This window comes from Oncorhynchus kisutch, linkage group LG22, assembly GCF_002021735.2.
Source record: "Oncorhynchus kisutch isolate 150728-3 linkage group LG22, Okis_V2, whole genome shotgun sequence".
Lineage (NCBI taxonomy): Eukaryota > Metazoa > Chordata > Actinopteri > Salmoniformes > Salmonidae > Oncorhynchus > Oncorhynchus kisutch.
This window is the reverse complement of record NC_034195.2, coordinates 36,367,281-36,393,878: the sequence shown is the minus strand read 5'-3', so window position 1 is coordinate 36,393,878 and position 26,598 is coordinate 36,367,281. Positions and strand designations below refer to the sequence as shown.

The 26,598-nt window shown below is 43.4% G+C and overlaps 1 protein-coding gene across 1 annotated transcript; it reads right to left on the bottom strand.

Moving 5' to 3' along the window:
- Nucleotides 1-744: 744 nt before the first annotated feature.
- On the bottom strand, nt 745-26,558 carry LOC109867494 (F-box only protein 31-like). Its single transcript, XM_020456683.2, has 9 exons — nt 26,012-26,558; nt 24,405-24,476; nt 16,711-16,787; nt 16,340-16,507; nt 15,512-15,586; nt 15,051-15,160; nt 5,131-5,284; nt 3,480-3,913; nt 745-3,144 (listed from the first exon to the last, which is right to left on the bottom strand). The coding sequence occupies exons 1-9, from the start codon at nt 26,430-26,432 to the stop codon at nt 2,922-2,924; spliced, it is 1,734 nt and encodes a 577-aa protein (XP_020312272.1). The 5' UTR covers nt 26,433-26,558; the 3' UTR covers nt 745-2,921.
- Between the last annotated feature and the right edge of the window lie 40 nt (nt 26,559-26,598).

Here is a 26,598-nt window from a genome sequence, read left to right as displayed (position 1 = left end):
ATAGAGAAATCTGTCATTTATTTTTATGTTTCTGCCAAGGTCTCAGGCACTCTTTTAACTATGATGTTTGGTGCAGTGAAAAAAGTGAAAAAAAATTGCATGAAAACTGGTCTAGCATTTAATGACCAACACTTCCTCGAAGAATCCTGTACATAGTTCCCACTTGTACTAGGAGTAGACAGACCTAGTACTGTTGACCAACTACAGACGAGGGGGCATAACTTCGGCTTCCATCAGGTAAAAATGTTGTTTGCTTGAACAGCCGAAAAAATAAACCTACCGAACATCAAAACGAACAAAAACGTCACAAAATGTGTTTTGACTGGTAAGCATGCGACAGGCTTTAGAATGCTACCCGGAATCCTTGGGACGTCTCACCCCGTTGAAGTTGCCCTTTAAAATGGTTAAGGTTAATATGGGCAGTACTTGAGTTGGACTGATAAGTTACGGTACTCATTTTGGCTTTATATTTCAGTGCAGGAGCTCCACAATACTTTGACCTAATATTCTATAAGAGGAACAGGAGCTCAAGCAGTAGAACATTTGAGGTGCATGTACTCAGCTCCAGTGAGCTCCTGCCCAAGTCAAGGGTAAGGGTTACGGTCAGGGTTTAAGGTAGGGACGTCCCAGATTGCACTAACACTTTAGAAAGTGCTTTTAGATTAAAGAGGCAGAATGAGCAAATGTGTGCGCTTATTTTAAATGGAAAATGTCAGCATTATTGTGTGGAAAAAGAGAGTAGAAATGTGTTGTTTCTTTTATTGAGAAGAGAAAGATCACGTAGGCTGCAAAGCTCCCTGAAATCAGATTAAGAGCAGTTCACCAGGTCAAACAGTTTCCAGCGGAGTCGTGCCACTGGGATTGGCAATTTATAAAGCGCAAAACTCAATTTACAAATGTGATTCATTTAAACAGCGGTGTACAGAAGCATTAGTTACAAACAGATGAGTGATGTGCTTACAAAACACAAATCAACAAGCAATGATTAAAAAATGTCAAACATACTTATTAAATAATTACTTATTTACTCTCTATAGTTAGTTTTTTGCTAATGTTAGTAAAGCTGTAGTCTAATACAAATGTACTGCTTTGAATGAAGCCTCCCATGAGATAGTGACTATCTCAATACTGCCCACTAGCTTATTTTCCTTATGTCCTGCCCTCCATGATCACTGACATGTCAGGTGACAGGAAAAGACTGGTGAAAGCCATATGGTGGAAAAACCCTCCTGGTCCATTTGTGGTCATGAAGGAAAGGAGTCAAGGAAAGGGACCCATAGAGGAGTTGAGAGACAACCAGCCACTGACCTGCCTAGAAAAGTTCACTTGCAATAGGAGACCCCCTGGGCACCACTGTTGGCTAATGCGAGACAAACACACATTTTTCACAATGTAAATAATGTAAAGTATGAGAGTACCTTGAATTACATTATGTGTTGTGCAATGTTTTGCAAACGGTCATTATTATTGAGGATGTTGCAATATCTTTATAACACCCTGTTATTAAAAGCATCCAAAGGACAATGCTATCAGTCCAACTAAGAATGGCTGATACAGCTACAGTACAGCATAAGCTTGTACCAAACACGCAATTTTCAAATCTCCATTCATTAAACATTTCCATTTTAATACATACTATCCATCAGAAGTATTTTGCAAATAAAACATAATAATTTCTGATATGCACATGCCCCATTGTGTAATATTAACATAGTTACAGTATCATTTCCTTGACCGAGTCACGAAATGAGTGAAAGTGCCTGAGATGCAGTCTTTTCCAATTCCATAATGCCATCTGTGCACCAAACTATAAGCAATATACAGCAAACCAAAAGTGTTTAATCGGATTGTGAATAAGATAATTAGAGACAGGTGGCATTAAACAAATTAAATGCTGCATGCATCCAAACATGAGGCATTCAAATACTTACACAATAATAGCTTTAGTAGAATGAATAGGAAATCCCTAGGCAATGCAGACATGGTATATAGTTAGAACTCATGGGCTGCATTTACACAGGGAGCCCAATTCTGATTTGTTTTCAATAATTGGTCTTTTGACGAATCACATCAGATCTTTTTCAAAGCTGATCTGAGTGGTCCAAAGATCAATGAGTGAAAAAAAGCTAAAGAATTTGGCAAAAAATGCAGTCATAGAGGCACGGATACTTTGTTCCAGAGTTTGTGGGATGAAACGTCAACAAATCCTCTTCTTTGGTTTAAAAATAAATAAGAAGCTTTTGAGGAAGCCTTTGGCTGGGTTTACACAGGCAGCTACTAATTGGTATTTTGACCCGTCAGATCAGCTGTGAAAAAGATCTGATGTGAAAAGATCAAATTGGTCAAAAGACGAATTAGTGGAAAAAAATATCAGAATAGGGCTGCCTGTGTAAACGCAGCCTTAGTGTCATATCATATGACCTGTGGACATGCCTCAGCAGTAGAGATACTGAGGTCAAGTGGAGGTAAGAGGAGGGGAAACATTGGACAGGGAGAGACGATTAGATATTAAGCGATATGGTACTATCTCCACATGTCCCTCCGATAGGCTAGGGGGACTTTTAGGTGCCTAAGGGGTAGGGGGCTAAAGGTTGTTTCTGTCCAGGCCCAGAAATCTGTGGGACGGTGTCGAGGTGTTTGGGTTGTAAAGCTGTGTGGGTAAAGCGGTGAGGGTAAAAAAGCAGTGAGGGTAAATATTGTGTTGTGTTTTCGGGGTCTATAGAGGGAAAATATACATACATAAGTGATAATTAGGGCCAAGAGTTTTTCCTGACCACATGACCTAATCAGGAAAAAACTATGGGAATTACTTATAGTTTACAAACTAGGGGCCTAGAGGTATTCCAGGTGCAGTCAACACATCGGGGTGTGTGTAGGGGCCTAAGTAAACATGTTTGTATAAGACGTGTGGATCTTCCCCATCAAGATGTCCAGGACTGCATGTTGCGCAGCATAGCCTCAAAGAGCTCCATGTTGGGGGCATAGGCGTGGGCCAGCTGGTCGGTCAGGCGGCTGTATAGGCTGAACGACTTGAGCTCCAGCCAGATGAAGCCGAAGCGGTCCTCGTCAAACAGGATAAAGAGGCCAGGCGTGCGCTCCGGGCTTGTGAAGCCGTGGCCGGCAATCAGGCCTGTCCCGTAGAAACTGAAATCGATGAAGAAAAAAATTATCAAGATATCCTGTTGCGTAGTCTACATGTTGCGATCCAATGTTTCAGATGGCCGGAGTGTTGTGCTTGTAACACTTGAGTTGTGTGGGTCTGACTCCCACATGGGCCACATATACTGAATACATGCATTAACTTTAAGTCCATTTGGATGAAGGAGTCTGCTAAATTACCATTATATTCTATTACAAGTGTACATACAGGTGTGAGTATCTCTTCTCACTCTGCTATGCAGCTACATTTGACAAGCACTCTTGGCTATACGAGGACATGTGCAAAACAACTTGAACATGTGTGAAATAGATGGACTCACCACATCTTGCAAGTACGAGGGTACACCTCGTTGCGGGCCATGACCCCCAGAGGCAGGACAAAGGGCTGGGCCTCCAAGGGAGCACTGCTGCTGCTGGGCCCAGGATGGCGGCTCTCTGATTGGGCTTCCATAGCCAACTCCAGACCCTCTGCCCCGCCACCATCCACAGCCCCCTTTGCAGCAGCAGCCATCTGAGGGGCCACAGCCCCCTCTCCAACAGCAACCCCCTGGGGGGCCACAGCCCCCTCTCCAACAGCAACCCCCTGGGGGTCCACATCTGGGCTCTGCGCCTCCTGCTGCGCCTCCTCATGTACCCCCAGCACCAGGCGAGACAGCTCCTCCACGCTGCGCTGGTGCTCGAGGTCCGGAAGGTGCACAGGCCGATTCAGGTCCACATCGAGCGTTAGCTGGCCTGCTGGAACGTTGGGATCCCCCTGGGAGGGAGGAGAAAGGACAGGGGCATGTTCAGTAGGGGGAAAACATTTTGAAATGGAAGAGGTACTACCCAAACATCGGTAATAGGGACGTAATAGGGACGTTTGTTTTCACAACACAACAGTAGTAGGCTTGATTACCAACAATGATGAGACAGCCTACAGGGAGGAGGTGAGGGCCCTGGGAGTGTGGTGCCAGGAAAATAACCTCTCACTCAATGTCGACAAAACAAATAGCTGATCGGCGACTTCAGGAAACAGCAGAGGAAGCACCTCCCTATCCATCGAAGGGACAGCAGTGGAGAAGGTGGAAAGTTAAGTTCCTCTGCATACACATCACAGACAAACTGAAATGCTTAATTCACACAGACAGTGTGGTGAAGAATGCGCAACAGTGCCTCTTCAACCTCAGGAGGCTGAATAAATTTGGCTTGTCACCAAAACCCTGACAAACTTTTACAGATGCACAATTGTGAGCATCTGTCAGGCATCACTGCCTGGTACAGCATCCGCAGGGCTCTCCAGAGGGTGGTGTGGTTTGTTCGATGCATCACCGGCGGCAAACTACCTTTGGCCTTCCCTACAGGACCCAATGTCACAGGAAGGCCAAAAAGATCATCAAAGACAACAACCACCCGAGTCACGGCCTGTTCACTCCGCTATCATCCAGAAGGCGAGGTCAGTACAGGTGCATCAAAGCTGGGATCGAGAGACTGAAAAAACAGCTTCTATCTCAAGGCCATCAGACTGTTAAATAGCCATCACTAGGCGGCTTCCAACCGGTTATGTAACCCAGCACCTTAGAAGGTGCTGCCCTATATACATAGACTTGAAATGACTGGTCACTTTAATAATGGAACACCAGTCACTTTAATAATGTTTACATATTTTTGCTTTACTCATCACATATGTATATACTGTATTCTATTCTACTGTATTTTAGTCTATGCCACTCTGACGTTGCTCGTCCTAATATTTATATATCCCTTAATTCCATTATTTTACTTTTAGGTTTGTGTGTATTGTTGTGAATTGTTAGATATTACTGCACTGATGGAGCTACAAACATAAGCATTTCACTACACCCGCAATAACATCTGCTAAAAGTGTATGTGACCAATAACATTTGATTTGGTTTTCCATTTCAAAAACTGTTGGTTTGGAAACATTAGGGGCCAGGCGGGGTGGGCGGGGTGCGGTGGAGGTGGGGGACTCACGGTGAGCTTGGTGGCCCTGGCGCGAGGCCCATGGAAGCTGAGCATGATGATCTCCAGACCGTGGCTGCCGTAGGTGCCTTTGAACAGGCCCGGCTGCAACAGATCAGAGGGCAGTCGTGGAGGGAGGTAGATCCGCCGGTACGTCAGGCAGTTACTGTCAGAAAATAACATTACAGCATCATCAACATTACAGCATCATCAACATTAATGAAGCCAACTAGATGGTCATTTTCCATGAAGAAAAATTATGCGACTTGCTTCAGCTCTTTGAAAAATATTTTTATGGTGGCGGAAGAAGTTTAAAACATTTTACTTAAGTGAAGTGGTGAAATAAAGTCAAGTCTGGTCTTATAGACAACATTTACTTTAGAGTGTGGGGCAGTTGGATCACATATTTCATCACAAATAATACTACTACACTTTCAAATTCTCCTACTAGAAAACCAAAGTATATACAAACTAATAATTACGCATAAGGAATTAGAAAAGTTTATGCTATCATTTGGGGAGGGAAATAGAATGGCGCCTCTAGTGGAAGAAGTTTAGAAGTTTGTTTTAGCTATATTAACTAGAGGTCTTCACGGATATACCTTAACCCGATTACCAACCAGATATATGAACAGGTCGGATGCAAAATTCTGCAGTTGACCCTCGGATCCCGGTTTGGATCATGCTCGGTGGCCATGGACCTCGGATTTGTCGTAAAATATGTGAAATATTGACCAGATCCGAAATTATATTTGAAGACAACATCCTGATGAAAATTGGCTTAAATATCCTCTTTAAATCACATTTGCTATGCATGGCGGTTGGTTAAGTCAAAAGCGTTAAGTGCTCTCCTCTGCCTGTCAACCTCTCTTGGTCTGGATTGAGCTTTTGCTATAGCAAACTTGCAACATTGTTTCAACTGGGCCCTGACCGTTTCCTGCGCCAATGAGCTCAGAACAGACATAACTGTAAATGTTCAGATAGCCTATTTTACGACATTCTCACTGGAGATATGGGATCAGCAATATGTTGCTATTTCACACTGAAGCACTGTGGTTACTTAGGCCTATTGAGAAGGACCCACTGGGCACAGACGTCAGTCTAGTTTGGATTTACATTTGGTTGAGTTGTCAACCAACAACAAATGTCACCATGTCATTGGAATTAGGTTAAAAGTTTGGTGAAAAAAAGTCTAAATGCCCTTACATTGATTACTTTTTGCAAACCCAATCAGTTTTCCACATCATCACTTGGCTTTGCCGGTATCCAGATTTTCATAGTCATACACTACATGACCAAATATCTCATTCCAAAATCATTGGTATTAATATGGAGTTGGTCCCCCCTTTGCTGCTATCTCCACTCTTCTGGAAGGCTTTTCACTAGATGTTGGATCGTTGCGGCGGGGACTTGCTTCCATTCAGCCACAAGAGCATTAGTGAGGTCGGGCACTGATGTTGGGCGATTAGGCCTGGCTCGCAGTCGGCGTTCCAATTAACCCCTAAGGTGGGGTTGAGGTCAGGGCTCTGTGCAGGCCAGTCAAGTTCTTCCACACCGATCTCATCAAACCATTTCTGTATGGACTTCGCTTTGTGCACAGGGGCATTGTAATGCTGAAACAGGAAAGGAAAGGGCCTTCCCCAAACTGTTGCCACAAAGTTGGAATCACAGAATCGTCTAGAATGTCATTGTATGCCGTAGCGTTAAGATTTCCCTTCACTGGAACTAAGGGGCCTAGCCCGAACCATGAAAAACAGCCTCAGACCATTATTCCTCCTCCACCAAACTTTACAGTTGGCACTATGCATTAGGGCAGGTAGCATTCTCCTGGCATCCTCCAAACCCAGATTAGTCCGTCCGACGGCCAGATGGTGAAGCACGATTCATCACTCCAGAGAACGCATTTCCACTGCTCCAGAGTCCAATGGCGGCGAGCTTTACACCACTCCAGCCAACGCTTGGCATTGCGCATGGTGATCTTAGGCTTGTGTGCGGCTGTTCGGCCATGGAAACCCATTTCATGAATCTCCCGACTAACAGTTATTGTGCTGACGTTGCTTCCAGAGGCAGTTTGGAACTCGGTAGTGAGTGTTGCAACCGAAAACCGATGATTTTTACGAGCTACATGCTTCAGCGGTCCCGTGCTGTGAGCTTGTGTGGCCTACCACTTCATGTCTGAGACGTTGTTGCTCCTAAATGTTTCCACTTCACAATAATAGCACTTACAGTTGACGGGGTAGCTCTAGCAGGGCAGAAATTTGACAGACTGACTTGTTGGAAAGGTGGCATCCTATTACGGTGCCACGTTGAAAGTCACTGAGCTCTTCAGAAGGCCATTCTACTGAAAATGTTTGTCTATGGAGATGGCATAACTGTATGCTAGATTTTATACACCTGTCAGTAATGGGTGTAACTGAAATAGCCAAATACATCATGGGTGTCATCATACTTTTGTATATATAGTGTACCTTCATTCTCTTATTTTCTGGGATTTACAGTATTACTGGCATGGCACACAAGGGGGCGCTACAAATTAAATAAAAGCCCATTGGGCCTCTATTAGTAGACTACTAACAAAATTTGCACAACTAATAGCGAAATCACATAGACGCTGCTAGCTAAATGCTAACGAGCAAAAATGATATTGTTTAAGACCTTGAGCGTGGTTGAGATGCACCCATGACCATCTCGGAAACCAGATTGCATAGCGAAGAAGGTAAGGTGTGATTCGAAATGGTCGGTGATCTGTTTGTTAACTTGGCTTTCGAAGACCTTAGAAAGCTAGGCTAGGATAGATATAGATCTTTAACAGTTTGGGTCTGGAGTGTCTCCCCCTTTGAAGAGGGGGATGACCACAGCAGCTTTCCAATCTTTGGGGATTGAGGTTGAACAGGCTAGTAATAGGGGTTGCAACAATTGTGGAGGATCATTTTAGGAAGAGAGGGTCCAGATTGTCTAGCCCGGCTGATTTGTAGGGGTCCAGATTTTGCAACTCTTTCAGAACATCAGCTATCTGGATTTGGGTGAAGGAGAAGCTGGAGAGGCTTGGGCAAGTAGCTGTGGGGTGTGCAGGGCTGTTGACCGGGGTAGGGGTAGCCAGGTGGAAAGCATGGCCAGCCGTAGAAAAATGCTTATTGAAATTCTCTATTGTCATGGATTTATCGGTGGTGACAGTGTTTCTTAGCCTCAGTGCAGTGGGCAGCTGGGAGGAGGTACTCTTATTCTCCATGGACTTTACAGTGTACCAGAACTTTTTGGAGTTTGTGCTACAGGATGCAAATTTCTGTTTGGAAAAGCTAGCCTTCGCTTTCCTAACTGCCTGTGTATATTGGTTCCTAACTTCCCTGAAAAGTTGCATATCATGGGGGCTATTTGATGCTAATGCAGTACGCCACAGGATGATTTTGTGCTGGTCAAGGGCAGTCAGGTCTGGAGTGAACCAAGGGCTATATCGGTTCCTGGTTTTAAATTCTTTGAATGGGGCATGCTTATTTAAGATGGTGAGAAAAGCACTTTTAAAGAATAACCAGGCATTCTCTACTGACAGAATGAGGTCAATATCCTTCCAGGATACCCTGACCCGGGTGATCTCAGCGATCACTGACTCATTGCCTGCGTCCGTAATGGGTCTGCGGTCAAACGACCACCCCTCATCACTGTCAAACACTCCCTAAAACGCCTTTCTAATCGACCTGACCCGGTCGATTAGAAAGGCGTTTTAGGGAGTGTTTGACAGTGATGAGGGGTGGTCGTTTGACCGCAGACCCATTACGGACGCAGGCAATGAGTCAGTGATCGCTGAGATCCTGGTTGAAGACAGAAGAGGTGTATTTAGAGGGCAGGTTGGTCAGGATGATATCTATGAGGGTGCCCGTGTTTACAGATTTGAGGTTGTACCTGGTAGGTTCAATGATTATTTGTGTGAGATTGAGGGCATCTAGCTTAGATTGTAGTGTTAAGCATGTCCCAGTTTAGGTCACCTAACAGTATGAGCTCTGAAGATAGATGGGGGGCAATCAATTCACATAGTGTTCAGGGCACAGCTGGGGGCAGAAGGTGGTATATAACAAGCTGTAATGGTAAGAGACTTGTTTCTGGAAAGGTGGATTTTTAGAAGTAGAAGCTCAAATTTTTTGTGCACAGACCTGGATAGTATGACAGAACTATGCAGGCTCTCTGAAGTAGATTGCAGTAGTTTTATCTTGTCGGAAAATGTTATGTGGACTGTGGACATTTACAAGCGAAAGTGAATTGTGCAAATGAACAAAGTTGTGATGCCTGCTTTTCTGAAGAAAGAGCGACGTGTACATGGAGCAAAGCGGAGAAGAACGCTAGTAGGAACCACAGGGAGTTGTAATGGCAGTAGGCAGTTGTACAGAGAACCCGTCCATAGATCTTTGACTTCTGGCAGAAAGACATAAGATATCTTATGGCAAACATTTAGTATTGAATTGCATTCAAGTGTAACTTCATCACCTCATGTGTGCCGCACAACAGACTCGCCGAACTCTATTTAACTAGGCAAGTCAGTTCAGAACAAATTCTTATTTTCGAAATAATGGCCTAACCAGGCCAAACCCTCCCATAACCCGGACGATGCTGGGACAATTGTGCGCTGCCCTAAGAGACTCCCGATCGGTTGATATACAACCCCGGATCGAGCCAGGGTCTGTAGTGATGCGTCTAGCACTGACGCCTCTAGCACTGAAAACTATGAAATAACACACATGGTAACTAAAGGCTTAGCATGTCTCTCAAGGAGGCTAAAAAGAGATTTTGGCTTGGAAAAGTAACATTTTCAGAAGGAGGCGATAATTGTTTAAGGGAGGAGAAAGTAGCCACGCTTTGCCTTGATGACAGATTTGCACAGTCTTGGCATTCTCTCAACCACCTTCATGAGGTAGTCACCTGAAATACATTTCAATTAACAGGTGTGCTTTGTTAGAAGTTAATTTGTGGAATTTCATTCCTTCTTAATGCGTTTGAGCCAATCAGTTGTGCTGTGACAAAGTAGGGGTGGTATACAGAAGATAGCACTATTTGGTAAAAGACCAAGTCCATATTATGGCAAGAACAGCTCAGATATTACCTAAATTACCTCGACTAAACGGTGCCCCCCGCACATTGACTCTGTACCCCCTGAATATAGCCTCGCTATTATTTTACTGCTGCTGCTCTAACTATTTGTTACTTTTATTTGCAATTTTTTTACTAATCTATTTTTTAATTAACACTTATTTTTCTTAACTGCATTGTTGGTTAAGGGCTTGTAAGTTAGCATTTTACTGTAAGGTTTACACCTGTTGTATTCGGCGCATGGGACAAATAAAATTGGATTTGATTTGAAATTAGCAAAGAGAAACGACTATCCATCATTACTTTAAGACATGAAGGTCAGTCAATCCGGAAAATTTCAAGAGCTTTGAAAGTTTCTTTAAGTGCAGTCTCAAAAACCAACAAGCGCTACGATGAAACTGGCTCATGAGGACCGCAACAGGAAAGGAAGACCCAGAGTTACCTCTGCTGCAGAAGATAAGAGGTGGTGTGTGATGGTGCTTTACTGGTGACACTGTCAGTGATATATTTAAATTCAAGGCACACACAGCATTCTGCAGCGATACGCCATCCCATCTGGTTTGCGCTTAGTATGACTATCATTTGTTTTTCAACAGGACAATGACCTCCTGTACAGGATATTTGACCAAGAAGGCGAGTGATGGAGTGCTGCATCAGATGACCTGGCCTCCACAATCACCCGATCTCAACCCAATTGAGATGGTTTGGGATGAGTTGGACCGCAGAGTGAAAGAAAAGCAGCCAACAAGTGCTCAGCATGTGGGAACTCCTCCAAGACTGTTGGAAAAGCATTCCAGGTGAAGCTGGTTAAGGGAATGCCAAGAGTATGCAAAGCTGTCAAAGGCAAAGTGAGGCTACTGAATAATCTCAAATATAAAATATATTTTGATTTGTTTAACACTTTTTTGGTTACTACATGATTCCCTATGTGGTATTTCATAGTTTTGATGTCTTCACTTATTCTACACTGTAGAAAATAGTAAAAATAAAGAAAAACCCTTGAATGAGTAGGTGTGTCCAAAGTTTTGGCTGGTACTGTAAGTATTCAGACCCTTTACTCAGTACTTTGTTGAAGCACCTTTGGCAGCAATTACAGCCGCGAGTCTTCTTGGGTATGACGCTACAAGCTTGGCACACCTGTATTTGGGGAGTTTCTCCCATTCTTCTCTGCAGATCCTCTCAAGCTCTGTCAGATTGGATGGGGAGCGTCGCTGCAGGGCTATTTTCAGGTGTCTCCCCAGAGATGTTTGATCGGGTTCAAGTCCGGGCTCTGGCTGGGCCACTCAAGGACATTCAGAGACTTGTCCTGAAGCCACTCTTTTGTTGTCTTGGCTGTGTTCTTAGGGTCCTTTTGGAAGCTGAACCTTCGCCTCAGTCTGAGGCCCTGAGCACTCTTTCCTTCCATCCTGACTAGTCTCTGAGTTCCTGCCGCTGAAAAACATCCCCACAGCATGATATTGCCACCACCATGCTTCCCCATAAGGATGGTGCCAAGTTTCCTCCAGACATGACACTTGGCATTTAGGCCAAATAGTTCAATCTTGGTTTCAACTGACCAGATAATCTTGTTTCTCATGTTCTGAGAGTCTTTAGGTGCCTTCTGGAAAATTACAAGCGGGCTGTCTTGTGCCTTTTATTGATGAGTGGCTTCCGTCTGGCCACTCTACCACAAAGGCCTGATTGGTGGAGTGCTGCAGAGATGGTTGTCCTTCTGGAAAGTTCTCCCATCTCCACAGAAGAGATCTAGAGCTCTGTCAAAGTGACCATCGGGTTCTTGGTCTTCTCCCTGACCAAGGCTCTTCTCCACTGATTGCTCAGTTTGGCCGGGCGGCCAGCTCTAGGAAGAGTCTTGGTGGTTCCAAACTTCTTCCATTTAAGAATGATGGAGGTCACGGTGTTCTTGGGGCCCTTCAATGTTGCAGAAATGTTTTGCTACCCTTCCCCAGTGCCTCGACACAATATTATCTCGGATCTCTACGGACAATTCCTTCAACCTAATGACTTGGTTTTTGCTCTGACATACACTGTCAACTGTGGGACTGTATATACACACAGGTGTGTGCCATTCAAAATCATGTCCAATCAGTTGAATTTACCAAAGCTGGACTCCAATCAAGTTGTAGAAACATCTCAAGGATGATAAATGGAAACAGGATGCACCTGAGCTCAATTTCAAGTCTCATAGCAAAGGGTCAGAATAATTATGTAAATAAGTAATATTTTTTAAATTCTTAATAAAGTAGCAAACATTTCTAAAAAACTGTTTTCACTTCGTCATTATGGGTTATTGTGTGTAGATTGATGAGGGAAAAACATATTTTAATCAATTTTAGAACAAAATGTGGAAAAAGTCAAGAGGTCTTAATACTTTCCAAATGCACTGTAGATTTTTTGGGGTTGATTCAAACAGTTTTTGCCCAGTGGGGAGAGGGTTGGGGTGATTTTTCAAACGCAGTGAGGAACTATTGTCATTTGCAATTTATGTAAAACACTCTGTTGACTTTCGGTGTGAGGTGATGAAAAAAATACTTTGAGAAGTTCCGCAGCTCAGAAATACTAGGCTCAGTCATCCCCAGATAGGAACTTCAATAGGCCTACATTTGCACACAGGATAGGTACTTCTACGAGTGCTGAAACAAAATATCTTATATTAAAAAAGATACATTAACAAACAAAGGGCAAAGAATTCACACAATGACGCGCACTAATTAGCGGAAGACAGAGCGCATTCTGGAGAGAGATGCGCCTATAGTGAGTCTTCGCCACACTCCCATTCCCTTCTTCTTGTGTCGACATTTTAAATTAGGGATGTAATTTATGACAGGTCCAGAACAGAGGCACCTAATGGATGAAGAGATGAATGCAAAGATAAGATATGGAATGCGAATAAATTGACATTTTCAGTCAAATGGGAGTTGTGAATGTGTTGTGTAAGTCAATATGTCCTTCTTTACTCCACACAAAGAATGTTTTAAATCAAAAGAAAGTCGTCTCCAATCCTACTTCCGGGTTATAGCCAAGAAATGTTTGAAAATTCCTTGGTTCTAGTAGGTGGCGAGCACAGAATTTTAGCCTACAGACCAGTACTAAAGATAAAAGATAACTACAGGCAGTGGTAGGAGAGTTTAGTGGGTTTGGAGTGAGCTGTGTGGCATAATGGCTCTTATGTGCTCCCCCATTGTTATAATTTGAAGGTTCCATGGCAGCTAATTCAACAGTGGGAAGTCAGCTAAATTAGGTGATGCGGTTACTAAAACAGCTGTACCTCTTGATTAGTAATATAATTATTTTCTGATTCCAGATTTAAAAAGTAAAGAAGTAGAACAAGATGCATACCCTTTAAGTTTTTGTTAGTATGCATAGCAATGCATAAACTCCTACAAACAGCTGTAAAATAATTATGTTCTGATTCCAGATTTGAATAGCAGAGAAGTAGAGGAAGATTTAATACGCTAAAAGTTGTCTGACTTGTTGGGGGAGGGGTAAAAACAGCAGTACTTTGGAAAAAGTTAGATTTAAAAAAAATGCATTTACTAAAACAGCTGTACGGTTAAATCCGTACTGGATATTTTTTTCCCGCGAACTGATTTGAATAGCAGAGAAGACGAAGATGTCATAGCTCCACGTTTTGTGTAACCTGTTTGGAAAGAGGTCAAACATTCAGCTGTTTATAAAAAGTTTGAAAATGTTGTTGATGCGGTTTTACGTTCAGGTTTGAAATGCAGAAAAGTAGAAGTAGTACCCGCAAAACACCTCAACAGTGAAGAGGCGACTTCGGGATGCTGGCCTTCTAGGCAGAGTTGCAAAAAAAAAGCCATATCTCAGACTGGCCAATAAAAATAAAAGATTAAGATGGGCAAAAGAACACAGACACTGGACAGAGGAACACTGCCTAGTAGGTCAGCATCCCGGAGTCACCTCTTCACTGTTGACGTTGAAACTGGTGTTTTGCGGGTACTATTTAATGAAGCTGCCAGTAGAGGACTTGAAAGTTATTTGTTTCTGGCCATTTTGAGCCTGTAATCGAACCCACAAATGCTGATGCTCCAGATACTCAACTAGTCTAAAGAAGGCTTTAGTTTTATTTCTTCTTGAAATCAGAACAACAGTTTTCAGCTGTGCTAACATAATTGCTAATGATCAATTAGCCTTTTAAAATTATCAACTTGGATTAGCTAACACAACGTGCCATCGAAACACAAGAGTGATGGCATCATAGGTATCTGTACGCCTATGTAGATGGCCAGAAACAAGGAACTTTCTTCTGAAACTCATCAGCCTATTATTGTTCTGAGAAATGAAGGCTATTCCATGCGAGAAATTGCCAAGAAACTGAAGATATCGTACAACGCTGCGTACTACTCCATTAACCGAACAGTGCAAACTGGCACTAACCAGAATAGAAAGAGGAGTGGGAGGCCCCGGTGCACAAGTGAGAAAGAGGACAAGTACATTAGAGTGTCTAGTTTGAGAAACAGACGCCTCACAAGACCTCAACGGGCAGCTTCATGAAGTGCGTAAGGATCACAGGAGTGATGGTTGCTGATAATGGGCCTATGTACCCCTGTATAGATAATCCATTAAAAATCTGCCTTTTCCAGCTACAATAGTCATTTACAACATTAACAATGTCTACACTGCATTTCTGATCAATTTGATATGATTTTAGTGGACAATTTTTTTGTTGCTTTTCTTTAAATAACAAGGACATTTCTAAGTGACCCCAAACTTTTGAATGGTAGTACACACACACAAGAGAGAGAGAAAGAGATCTGGCCACGGACCCCCTGCAGTACCTGCACACACCCCTGACCCAATTTTGGGAACCCCTGGACTATGTCATAAGGAAAACCTACTCATATTGGCTTGTGTAGATGAACTTCATGAGTATGAGCTCCTGCATGTGCTCATGGAAGATGTCCTCCAGTGTCCTCCCCCACTCCTCCTCAAGCCACGTCCGGAACTCCTGCCAACAGAACATCAAAAACCCATGGTCATGCCCACTTACCGATATGCCCCAATCCCCTATCGAAATCAACTGTCATCACAGTATCTATCCTGTAACAATGCATAGCAGTCACTCTTGCCTGCTTGATAATTATTTACCATCTGCTGAATGACTTGATTCAACACAAATCTTAGACAATTGGAACACTTTCAGTATGATAACTTTGAGGTTAAATGTGTTTGCAAAAAGTGCTATACAAATATGTGATTGATTAATTAATTAATTTGACAAATACTGAGTTGCCTCAGCCATGTGAGAACAATATACAAACTGTTGCGAAGTTACAAGTGATCGTTCTCCCCTCCTCACCTCCTGCCTCCCCCCTGGCATGCGGTGATGGTCTGTCTGGTTGCACTTGGTCGAGAACTCGTCCTTCTTCCCAGTCTGGAAATAGGAGAAGACATCCCATCTTAAATCACAAAGCCATCGAAGACAGGGGACTACTTCACCACACAGTGAGTGCACCCACATAACAAAAGGATAACATCAGTGATAATTATGACTATTTAAGCACAATAAGCGCATCATTATTTTTTCGATTAATCAGTTGTGTTGTGTTGTCGGTCTCACGTAACAGGCACTACAAAGTTGGAAAAGCTATAGCAACAAAAACTTGTGACAAAAGACATACAACATTTTAAAGTAGTTGACTGGGTGGGACTTGCTGGTTCAAAGAATGCCATCCAGGTCAGTAGATCAGTTAAATTATACTCTTGAGCAAACATTAAAAGGGGCAATCCACAGTTGCAACATCCATTTTTTTTTTACTTATAAATTAATGATACAGTATATACTAATTGATTGAAATAGAACTTAGAAATGTCTCGCAAGCTTAGTCCAACTGTCAAACCCCATCAGAACCCAAAACATCAGCTTGTTTAACTCAAATGTTTGTAAACATAAACAAATACCGTATAGACTCAAAATATGGTTAACACCATAATTTTTATACTGTGGATATTGTCCTTGCATCAATAGCTCATGAATTTAAGAGTGGTTACATTTCTCCAGGCCTATCCCTCAGATTTTTACCAACTGCAGATTGCCCCTCTAAAAAGAACTGCAGGTGGCTGTACAATAAATCACCAATGTTGGTTTTACGCCCATTCAAAACACAAAAGAAGAAAATGGACTCACTTGGACGTCTCCCTTGTGAGGGCCCTTGTGTCCGTACATACACTCCACTGCTGCCTTGTTGCTCTCCAACATGTGGATGCGGAAGAGTGGCCGCCGCCTCATGGGATCCTCGACCCGAGGGTCGTGGGGGGGCAGATACATCCAGCCAAGGATGAATAGCCCGTCAACCTGGAGAGGGATGGTGTAGTAGAGAAGTAAAGGGAGAGAAGAAAAGGAAAAAGTGATCACCACCTAACATAAATAAAAATGTTTTGATGGGAAAAGACTCATTTCTACAACAAGGTGGGCTGAACAATTTAAAAGACACATTTTTTATTTATTTAAATGTGACAAAGAAGGAACACAATAGTGTGTGTGTTCTGATTACATACCACCACGTTGAGCAGCCCTCCGTACGGCCCTATGTCAGGCTGCCAAAGACCCAGGATGTGTCTGTATGGGTGCAGCACTGCAACACAACAGTGCAACAAAGGGTTAAACACGAAGTGGTGAACAGTTCAATCACAGGGTATCACAGCAATACATAACAGAATTTAGACTGAGAAACTGACAACTCAACACACCATAGTCGAGGTCTGGCCTTAACTCATGGACAGCAGATATGGCAGAGGGGACACATTGTTATTGTACTCACATGAAAAGACGGGTGACACGTGAAGTTATATCAAGGGCATGGTTTCCATTGTTCCAAAAGAGTGTATGATGTAGACAAATTAAACAGGGCGCAGTCACCAAGCACTAACCATGTTGACTAGCATGTTAAATGCACACATCACACATAGTGATTTTTTTTCAGTACCAGTTTTAGTCATCAGATGTCCCAGTTAAGGTAAGGGGCAAAGTGCTTTCACTTCAAAACCACATCACACAGTCAGTAAACAAATGGTATATGTCACAACCGGCTGCAATAACATAAAACAAGTCCGTATGGGAGTCAGTCACACACTAGCACACGCGTGTCGAGACAGTCAGGTCAGGCCTGTGCAGCAGTATATACAGTTCTTGTACATGTCCCTGTAGTTCATATGCTGATAGTCTATACAGTAACAGTCAAATGTTTGGACACGCCTACTCATTCCATTTTTATTATTTTTTTAAACTTTTCTACATTGTAGAATAATAGTGAAGACATCAAAACTATGAAATAACACATATGTAATCATGTAGTAACCAACTAAAAGTGTTAAACAGATCAAAATATATTTTATATTTGAGATTCTTCAAAGTTGCCATCCTTTGCATTGATGATGCTTTGCACACTCTTGGCATTCTCTCAACCAACTTCATCTGGAGTGCTGAGCACTTGTTGGCTGCTTTTCCTTCAATCTACGGTCTAACGCATCCCTAACCATCTCAATTGGGTTGAGGTTGGGTGATCGTGGAGGCCAGGTCATCTGATGCATCACTCTCCTTGGTCAAACAGCCCTTACACAGCCTGGAGGTGTGTTGGGTCATTGTCCTGTTGAAAAACAAATGATCGTCCCACTAAGCGCAAGCCAGATGGGATGGCATATCGCTGCAGAATGCTGTGGTAGCCATGCTGGTTAAGTGTGCCTTGAATTTTAAATAAATCACAGACAGTGTCACCAGCAAAGCACTCCCACACCATCACACCTCTCGCTCCAAGTTTCACGGTGGGAACCACACATGCGGAGATCATCCGTTCACCTACTCAGCAAAAAAAAATCTAATTTGGACTCCACCGGTCTAATGTCCATTGCTCGTGTTTCTTGGCCCAAGCAAGTCTCTTCTTATTATTGGTGTCCTTTAGTAGTGGTTTCTTTGTAGCAATTTGACCATAAAAGGCATGAGTCACACATTCTCCTCTGAACAGTTGATGTTGAGATGTGTGTTACTTGATCTCTGTGAAGCATTTATTTGGGCTGCAATTTCTGAGGCTGGTAACTCTAATGAACTTATCCTCTGCAGCAGAGGTAACTCTGGGTCTTCCTTTCCTGTGGCGGTCCTCATGAGAGCCAGTTTCATCATAGCGCTTGATGGTTTTTTAAATGTTCCGGATTGACAGACCTTCATGTCTTATAGTAATAATGGGCTGCCGTTTCTCTTTGCTTATTTGAGTTGTTCTTGCCATAATATGGACTTGGTCTTTCACCAAATATATTTTTTGGGTTACTACATGACTCCATGTGTTATTTCATAGTTTTGATGTCTTCACTATTATTCTACAATGTAGAAAATAGTCTAAATAAATAAAAACCTTGGAATGAGTAGGTGTGTCCAATCTTTGGACTAGTATGGATATATACACATACTGAACAAATATATAACCGCAACATGCAACAATTTCAACGATTTTACTGAGTTACAGTTCATATAAGGAAATCAGTCAATTGAAATAAATAAATTAGGCCCTAATCTATGGATTTCACATGACTGGGCAGGCGCGCAGCATTGAGTGGACCTGTGAGGGCATAAGCCCAGCCAATCAGAATGAGTTATTCCCCACAAGCGGGCTTTATTACAGAAATACTCCTCAGTTTCATCAGTTTGGCGTGGTAACACGTGGTCTGCGGTTGTGAGGCTGGTTGGACGTACTGCCAAATTCTCTAAAATGGCGTTGGAGACAGCTTAGAGAAATTAACATTCAATTCTCTGGCAACAGCTTTGGTGGAGATTCCTGAAGGCAGCACGGCAATTGCACTCTCTCTCAAAACTTGAGACATATGTGGCAATGGATGGATCTTGGCAAAGGAGAAATGCTCACTAAAGGGGATGTAAACAAATTGGTGCACAGAATCTGAGAGAAATAAGCTTTTTGTTCATATGGAACATTTCTGGGATATTTTATTTCAGCTCATGAAACATGTGACCAACACTTTACATGTTCATATTTAAATTCAGTAAAACTTATTTCTGTCCATCCTTCCATCTAGTGTCCTGTCTGTTCAGTGTCCCGTCTGTATCAGTCTTTCTGGTGTCTGCCCATATAATTTCTCTGTCCATCTAATGTCTCTGTCCGTCTATATTTCCAGCGTTGAAACATTTGTGAAAAATAAAATAAAAGTATTTTTAATTTGACCCCTTTTTCGTGGTATCCAATTGTTTTTAGTAGTTACTATCTTGTCTCATCGCTACAACTCCCGTACGGGCTCGAGAGAGACGAAGGTTGAAAGTCATGCGTCCTCCGATACACAACCCAACCAAGCCGCACTGCTTCTTAACACAGCGCGCATCCAACCCGGAAGCCAGCCGCACCAATGTGTCGGAGGAAACACCGTGCACCTGGCAACCTTGGTTAGCGTGCACTACGCCCGGCCCGCCACAGGAGTCGCTGGTGCGCGATGAGTCAAGAATATCCCTACCGGCCAAGCCCTCCCTAACCCGGACGACGCTAGGCCAATTGTGCGTCGCCCCACGGAACTCCCGGTCGCGGCCGGTTACGACAGAGCCTGGGCGCGAACCCAGGGTCTCTGGTGGCACAGCTGGCGCTGCAGTACAGCGCCCTTAACCACTGCGCCACCCGGGAGGCCTCGTTGAAACATTTTAGTGAACAATTGAAACACCTCTTACATGTGTGAGGTGGTTTCTATATTGGTGGTAAAGGGAGAGAGAGAAGGGGAGCGGCAGACACATAGGGTCCCGGAGCACACCACTGAGGGAGGAAGGGGAAGTGGGGAGAGAGAGAGATTAGACAGAGGGACACAAAAAGAGAAAGGACCTTGAGGATCGAGAAACACCTAGCCTGTCTTAGTCAGGGTTTGTTATCAATGACCAACCATACAATACTACAACCATACCCTACCTACCCCTAATCCTGTAAAAGCCCTGATGTCATGTAATGACGTAGATGCTGAGTAGGCACCATCTACACCCCAAGGAGCAATTTCCCACATGCCATCTTGTGATGACCCATACAGCTACAAAAAGGCATGAATAGGTGCTAACCACTGGAAAGTGTTTCACAGCAGCCCCTGTCCAGATGGGTTCGAGGCTAGTCAAGATGCTGGAATTTGGAGGAAGAAACCATCAATGGTTTGCAGAAAGTGACAGTTTGTGGTATTATTCCTGGACCTTCAATGCACAAGTGACCCTAGCGTGACTTGGTTTAATTAGTCAGTGTGGAAAAAGATGCCTATTGTAGTCTATAACTATGGCCCAGAGTTTTTCCAGGTCAGGTCACAGGGTCTGGTCAGGAAAAACTTAAAGTCCCAATAATATACACTGCTCAAAAAAATAAAGGGAACACTAAAATAACACAACCTAGATCTGAATGAATGAAATATTCTTATTAAATACTTTTTTCTTTACATAGTTGAATGTGCTGACAACAAAAAACATCAATGGAAATCAAATTTATCAACCCATGGAGGTCTGGATTTGGATTCACATTCAAAATTAAAGTGGAAAACCACACTACAGGCTGATCCAACTTTGATGTAATGTCCTTAAAACAAGTCAAAATGAGGCTCAGTAGTGTGTGTGGCCTCCACATGCCTATATGACCTCCCTACAACACCTGGGTATGCTCCTGATGAGGTGGCGGATGGTCTCCTGAGGGATCTCCTCCCAGACCTGGACTAAAGCATCCACATGAGGTCTAGCATTGTCTTGCATTAGGAGGAACCCAGGGCCAATCGCACCAGCATATGGTCTCACAAGGGGTCTGAGGATCTCATCTCGGTACCTAATGGCAGTCAGGCTATGATGTTGCAGGCAGCAGAACGTTCTCCACGGCGTCTCCAGACTCTGTCATGTCTGTCACATGTGCTCAGTGTGAACCTGCTTTCATCTGTGAAGAGCACAGGGCGCCAGTGGCGAAGGCGGAGGTAGCGGTCCTGCTGCTGGGTTGTACCCCTCCTACGGCCTCCTCCATGTCTCCTGATGTACTGGCCTGTCTCCTGGTAGCGCCTCCATGCTCTGGACACTACGCTGACAGACACAGCAAACCTTCGTGCCACAGCTCACATTGATGTGCCATCCTGGATGAGCTACACTACCTGAGCCACTTGTGTGGGTTGTAGACTCCATCTCATGCTACCACTAGAGTGAAAGCACCGCCAGCATTCAAAAGTGACCAAAACATTAGCCAGGAAGCATAGGAACTGAGAAGTGGTCTGTGGTCACCACCTGCAGAACCACTCCTTTATTGGGGGTGTCTTGCTAATTGCCTATCATTTCCACCTGTTGTCTATTCCATTTGCACAACAGCATGTGAAATTTATTGTCAATCAGTGTTGCTTCCTAAGTGGACAGTTTGATTTCACAGAAGTGTGATTGACTTGGAGTTACATTGTGTTGTTTAAGTGTTCCCTTTATTTTTTTGAGCAGTGTATTTTGGATGTTTTAGTTAGTGGCTGAATCCCAAATCACCCCCTTTCCCTTGCCCCTTCACAAGTGATAACATATACAGTGCCTTGCGAAAGTATTCGGCCCCCTTGAACTTTGCGAACTTTTGCCACATTTCAGGCTTCAAACATAAGGATATAAAACTGTATTTGTTTGTGAAGAATCAACAACAAGTGGGACACAATCATGAAGTGGAACGACATTTATTGCATATTTCAAACTTTTTTAATAACAAATCAAAAACTGAAAAATTGGGCGTGCAAAATTATTCAGCCCCCTTAAGTTAATACTTTGTAGCGCCACCTTTTGCTGCGATTACAGCTGTAAATCGCTTGGGGTATGTCTCTATCAGTTTTGCACATCGAGATTGAAATTTTTTCCCATTCCTCCTTGCAAAACAGCTCAAGCTCAGTGAGGTTGGATGGAGAACATTTGTGAACAGCAGTTTTCAGTTCTTTCCACAGATTCTCGATTGGATTCAGGTCTGGACTTTGACTTGGCCATTCTAACACCTGGATATGTTTATTTTTGAACCATTCCATTGTAGATTTTGCTTTATGTTTTGGATCATTGTCTTGTTGGAAGATAAATCTCCGTCCCAGTCTCAGGTCTTTTGCAGACTCCATCAGGTTTTCTTCCAGAATGGTCCTGTATTTGGCTCCATCCATCTTCCCATCAATTTTAACCATCTTCCCTGTCCCTGCTGAAGAAAAGCAGGCCCAAACCATGATGCTGCCACCACCATGTTTGACAGTGGGGATGGTGTGTTCAGGGTGATGAGCTGTGTTGAATTCAATTTTGGTTTCATCTGACCAGAGCACCTTCTTCCACATGTTTGGTGTGTCTCCCAGGTGGCTTGTGGCAAACTTTAAACGACACTTTTTATGGATATCTTTAAGAAATGGCTTTCTTCTTGCCACTCTTCCATAAAGGCCAGATTTGTGCAATATACGACTGATTGTTGTCCTATGGACAGAGTCTCCCACCTCAGCTGTAGATCTCTGCAGTTCATCCAGAGTGATCATGGGCCTCTTGGCTGCATCTCTGATCAGTCTTCTCCTTGTATGAGCTGGAAGTTTAGAGGGACGGCCAGGTCTTGGTAGATTTGCAGTGGTCTGATACTCCTTCCATTTCAATATTATCGCTTGCACAGTGCTCCTTGGGATGTTTAAAGCTTGGGAAATCTTTTTGTATCCAAATCCGGCTTTAAACCTCTTCACAACAGTATATCGGACCTGCCTGGTGTGTTCCTTGTTCTTCATGATGCTCTCTGCGCTTTTAACGGACCTCTGAGACTATCACAGTGCAGGTGCATTTATACGGAGACTTGATTACACACAGGTGGATTGTATTTATCATCATTAGTCATTTAGGTCAACATTGGATCATTCAGAGATCCTCACTGAACTTCTGGAGAGAGTTTGCTGCACTGAAAGTAAAGGGGTTGAATAATTTTGCACGCCCAATTTTTCAGTTTTTGATTTGTTAAAAAAGTTTGAAATATCCAATAAATGTCGTTCCACTTCATGATTGTGTCCCACTTGTTGTTGATTCTTCACAAAAAAATACAGTTTTATATCTTTATGTTTAAAGCCTGAAATGTGGCAAAAGGTTGCAAAGTTCAAGGGGGCCGAATACTTTCGCAAGGCACTGTAACTCACAAGTGATCAGCTAATATTGTCGCCATCAAACTATTCTTGATTTAATCTTGTTTTTACATATACTAAATAATATGTGCGAAATTTGATTTAGAATGGACCATTATCAAGCACCTGTCTCAAAACAGGGGCAGCAGGAAAAAATACATGTCATCTATGCACTTAAATAGCAAATGGAGGACGCCTTTCCCATTGTTAATTTTCATACCAGCCAGGTAGGCTATACTCCTGTAGGCCTAGCCTATAGAAAGCTCTTTTTAGAGGCCATCACTCTGTTTTCTCACGCAATTACATAGCCTATAGAAATGTTGCGCAAGATGGGCTCTCATCACGTGTTTGATTAGATTTTCTATTACATTTGCATTGCTGTCAAAGTGATTAGAGGGACAATAGAGTGCAGAGGACCAGGCAGTAAGCAAGTTTGGTAAGCTACTAATGACCATCAGCAGCATCAGAGCTTGGAGAAGCCTAATTATCGTGACTAAACAGTCACTTGGAATTTGCCTGCCTTAATGACTCATGACCGCTGGTGTTGCGGTAATACGGTCACCGCAACAGCCCTAGGTGTTCCTAATTATAAGCGACCTGAATTTGTTTGTCTGATTTCACAATGCGACACATGTAACAGATGAAATACCAGTAGAGACTGCTGAGGGGAGGAGGGCGTATAATAAAGGCTGGAATGGAGCGTAATGGCTGGAATGGAGTGAATGGAATGGTATCAAACACATGGAAACTGTGTTTGATACCATTCCATTCACTCCATTCTGGACATTATTATGAGTCGTCCTCCCATCAGCAGCCTCCACTGTTAAATACCTCCCAAATGAAATGTTTAACTGTTACAGAGGTCTAAATCTTGTAAAACAACAGGGGGGTTAGTTCATTTGAATATCATACTCAATTTATTATTTAAAAGTGGACCATGAATTGCATCATTCAAGTCAGGAGTGTGTCCCGAAGTTTATGGGTCTATTGATCCCCTCGCCACTCTCTGGAAGTCACCCTCTGAGTTTCGTCAGCAACATGGTACAATGAAGGACCCTCCGAGCGAGTTGGTAGGGGCGAGGGAGTGGGTTGGGTTTTACAGAGAGACTCACGTTTGGCATAGAGCTCCCGACTGGACACACCCACCACTTCTATCTTGCGCAGGTCTTCCCTCATGCCAAACTCTGTGGGAGAGAGATAGAGACAGACCATAGAGATAGATAGATGACTCATCTTTGTATCTGTGCCATTATATAAATTGACTACTACATTTTGAAGTAGTAAATTTACTTCTTCACAATTGGCTAATCCCTCCTGATGACCCAGTTGGACATGACTCCAACAGGGTCACCAGGAGGGATCAGCCAATGAAGTTAGAAGTCCCACCTATTTGCCTCCATTAAAATGGTGGAAGCTCTCAACAGCTCTGCCCATGCCAATATGGACTTTTGGCCACTGGGGGCCTCTATCATTCTCTATAAAAACAGACACGTGACACTGAAGGACAAAGTAGGTTGTGACAGTACCCTGGTCAAAGCTAATTGTGCATACTGATCTAGTGACCAGACAACTGTGCAATACATGATGGCATGACAATAAAAGTCAAGCGTTGGCTAAAGCAGGGGTTCCCAAACTTTTTAACTCGAGGTGCCCCCCTCCCAGCATTGTGGAACATCCCGCGCCCCCAGGTCTATTTCTATGGGCACAAGCACTGTTCATGACAAAAACGGTTCACTTTTAAAACTAATTTTCTTGCAATTCTATACATATTGGTATGTCTATGTGTATTCATGTGCTATTTGAGTGATTAAAAATGACAACAATATATATGGGCTAAAAAAACAAAATATTTTTTGTTTGTTGACATGGGCTTGTTGATCTGGACATTTCTGACAAGTTATAAAACAGCTCTCTAAGCTATGCAGTGAAAACAATGTGGGGGGACCCCGCGGCCACCCTGCCGACCCACAGTTTGGGAACCACTGGGCTTAAACACATTCAGATCAAGCCCCCCAGTCTTGTATGAGATATGCACATCCCACATTTCAGAAGTAAAACTGACCCAATAATGGATTGGATACTACGAACGTAGTAAGAAAAATCTAAATCCAATACATGGTGTATACCAGGCAAATTCAAATCTAGACCTTGAAGCCAATTCCTCTGCCGATTCATTCTTCCCTTCTAATCAAGGACTGATTTGGACCTGGGACACCAGATGGGCGCAATAATTATAAGGTAAGTCAAAACCAGCAGTACTCTGGACCTCCGATTTGAATAATTGACAGGAGGTAGAGCTGCATGAACCCTTTTACAGTAATTTATGTCTATGGGTTATGATATTTAGATAGGGTTGTAGAAGACAAGGATAGTTGAGGCAATGTAGTCTTTCATAATGGTGTGTTCAAAGCAAAGGTTGGAACAGTGCATTGCATAACAGCAATCAACAAAGTTCCTTCTCGGTGCCCGTAGACTGGTCGATAAGAAAGCTTTCAGAAAACTCTTACATTGAATCTCTCCGGACCAAAGCACAATATATAAATAGAAACTGCAAAAACAAGAACGCAATACCCGGACCCTTCCCTGGCCCAACTTATAGACTAACCTACGTCCCAAATCATATAGGCTACTGTCAATTCCCGTTTGATAAAACGCCACATTTTGCATAGGACATGATAGAAGAATATCTGCAATGATGAGCGATCACCGCATTATTTACCCTCCGTGCATCGCCTTCTCCAGATGGTTTCCGTGCTGAGGATTTGCCTGAATGTCTTGCAGACGAGCGCAAGGTTTGGAAGCTCTGTGCCCGGCAGCGAGGAGAATATTCCCACCAAAAGCTCTGGGGGCAGATCCAACAGGGACTGCGGGTTCGGTGGTCCGGTGCTTGCACTTTGCCCATACGAAAGTCTGACATTTGCACGACCACATTCAGCAGTGGCTTCGTGGGCCACACTCGGCCCTGCCGCGGCCGAGGGGTTTTCGGGGCCGCCAGTGACGGCTTGTGTCTTGCCCACAATCCGCACCCCTTCCTCATCGTCCATGTCGGAGTCGCTACCCTGGTCCTGTTGATTATGCCGCTGTCGCCGCCTGCACCTCCGCGACTGACCCACTCCGCAGAGCCTGGCACACACAGCCATCCGTAGTAGTCACCAAAAGGGTAACATTACATCACCACAACAACTGTACTAGCTTCAGTTTCAATTATCTCCCCCGTCCTTGCGTGCCTGGGCGGAAACCTATGACACAAAGTCGACGTAGCTACGTAGGGACTTCCAATTGAATTGTCAACAAGGTTTCAACCAG

What these genes read in the sequence shown, in the direction of transcription:
- LOC109867494 (XM_020456683.2), bottom strand. Translation starts at nt 26,432, where the DNA reads ATGGCTGTGTGTGCCAGGCTCTGCGGAGTGGGTCAGTCGCGGAGGTGC. An exon ending in TCGGGAGCTCTATGCCAAAC is followed by an intron (nt 16,788 to 24,404) that starts GTGAGTCTCTCT and finishes GTTGTGTTGCAG; the next exon opens with TGCTGCACCCATACAGACAC. An exon ending in CCAGGGCCACCAAGCTCACC is followed by an intron (nt 3,914 to 5,130) that starts GTGAGTCCCCCA and finishes CCTCCCTCCCAG; the next exon opens with GGGGATCCCAACGTTCCAGC.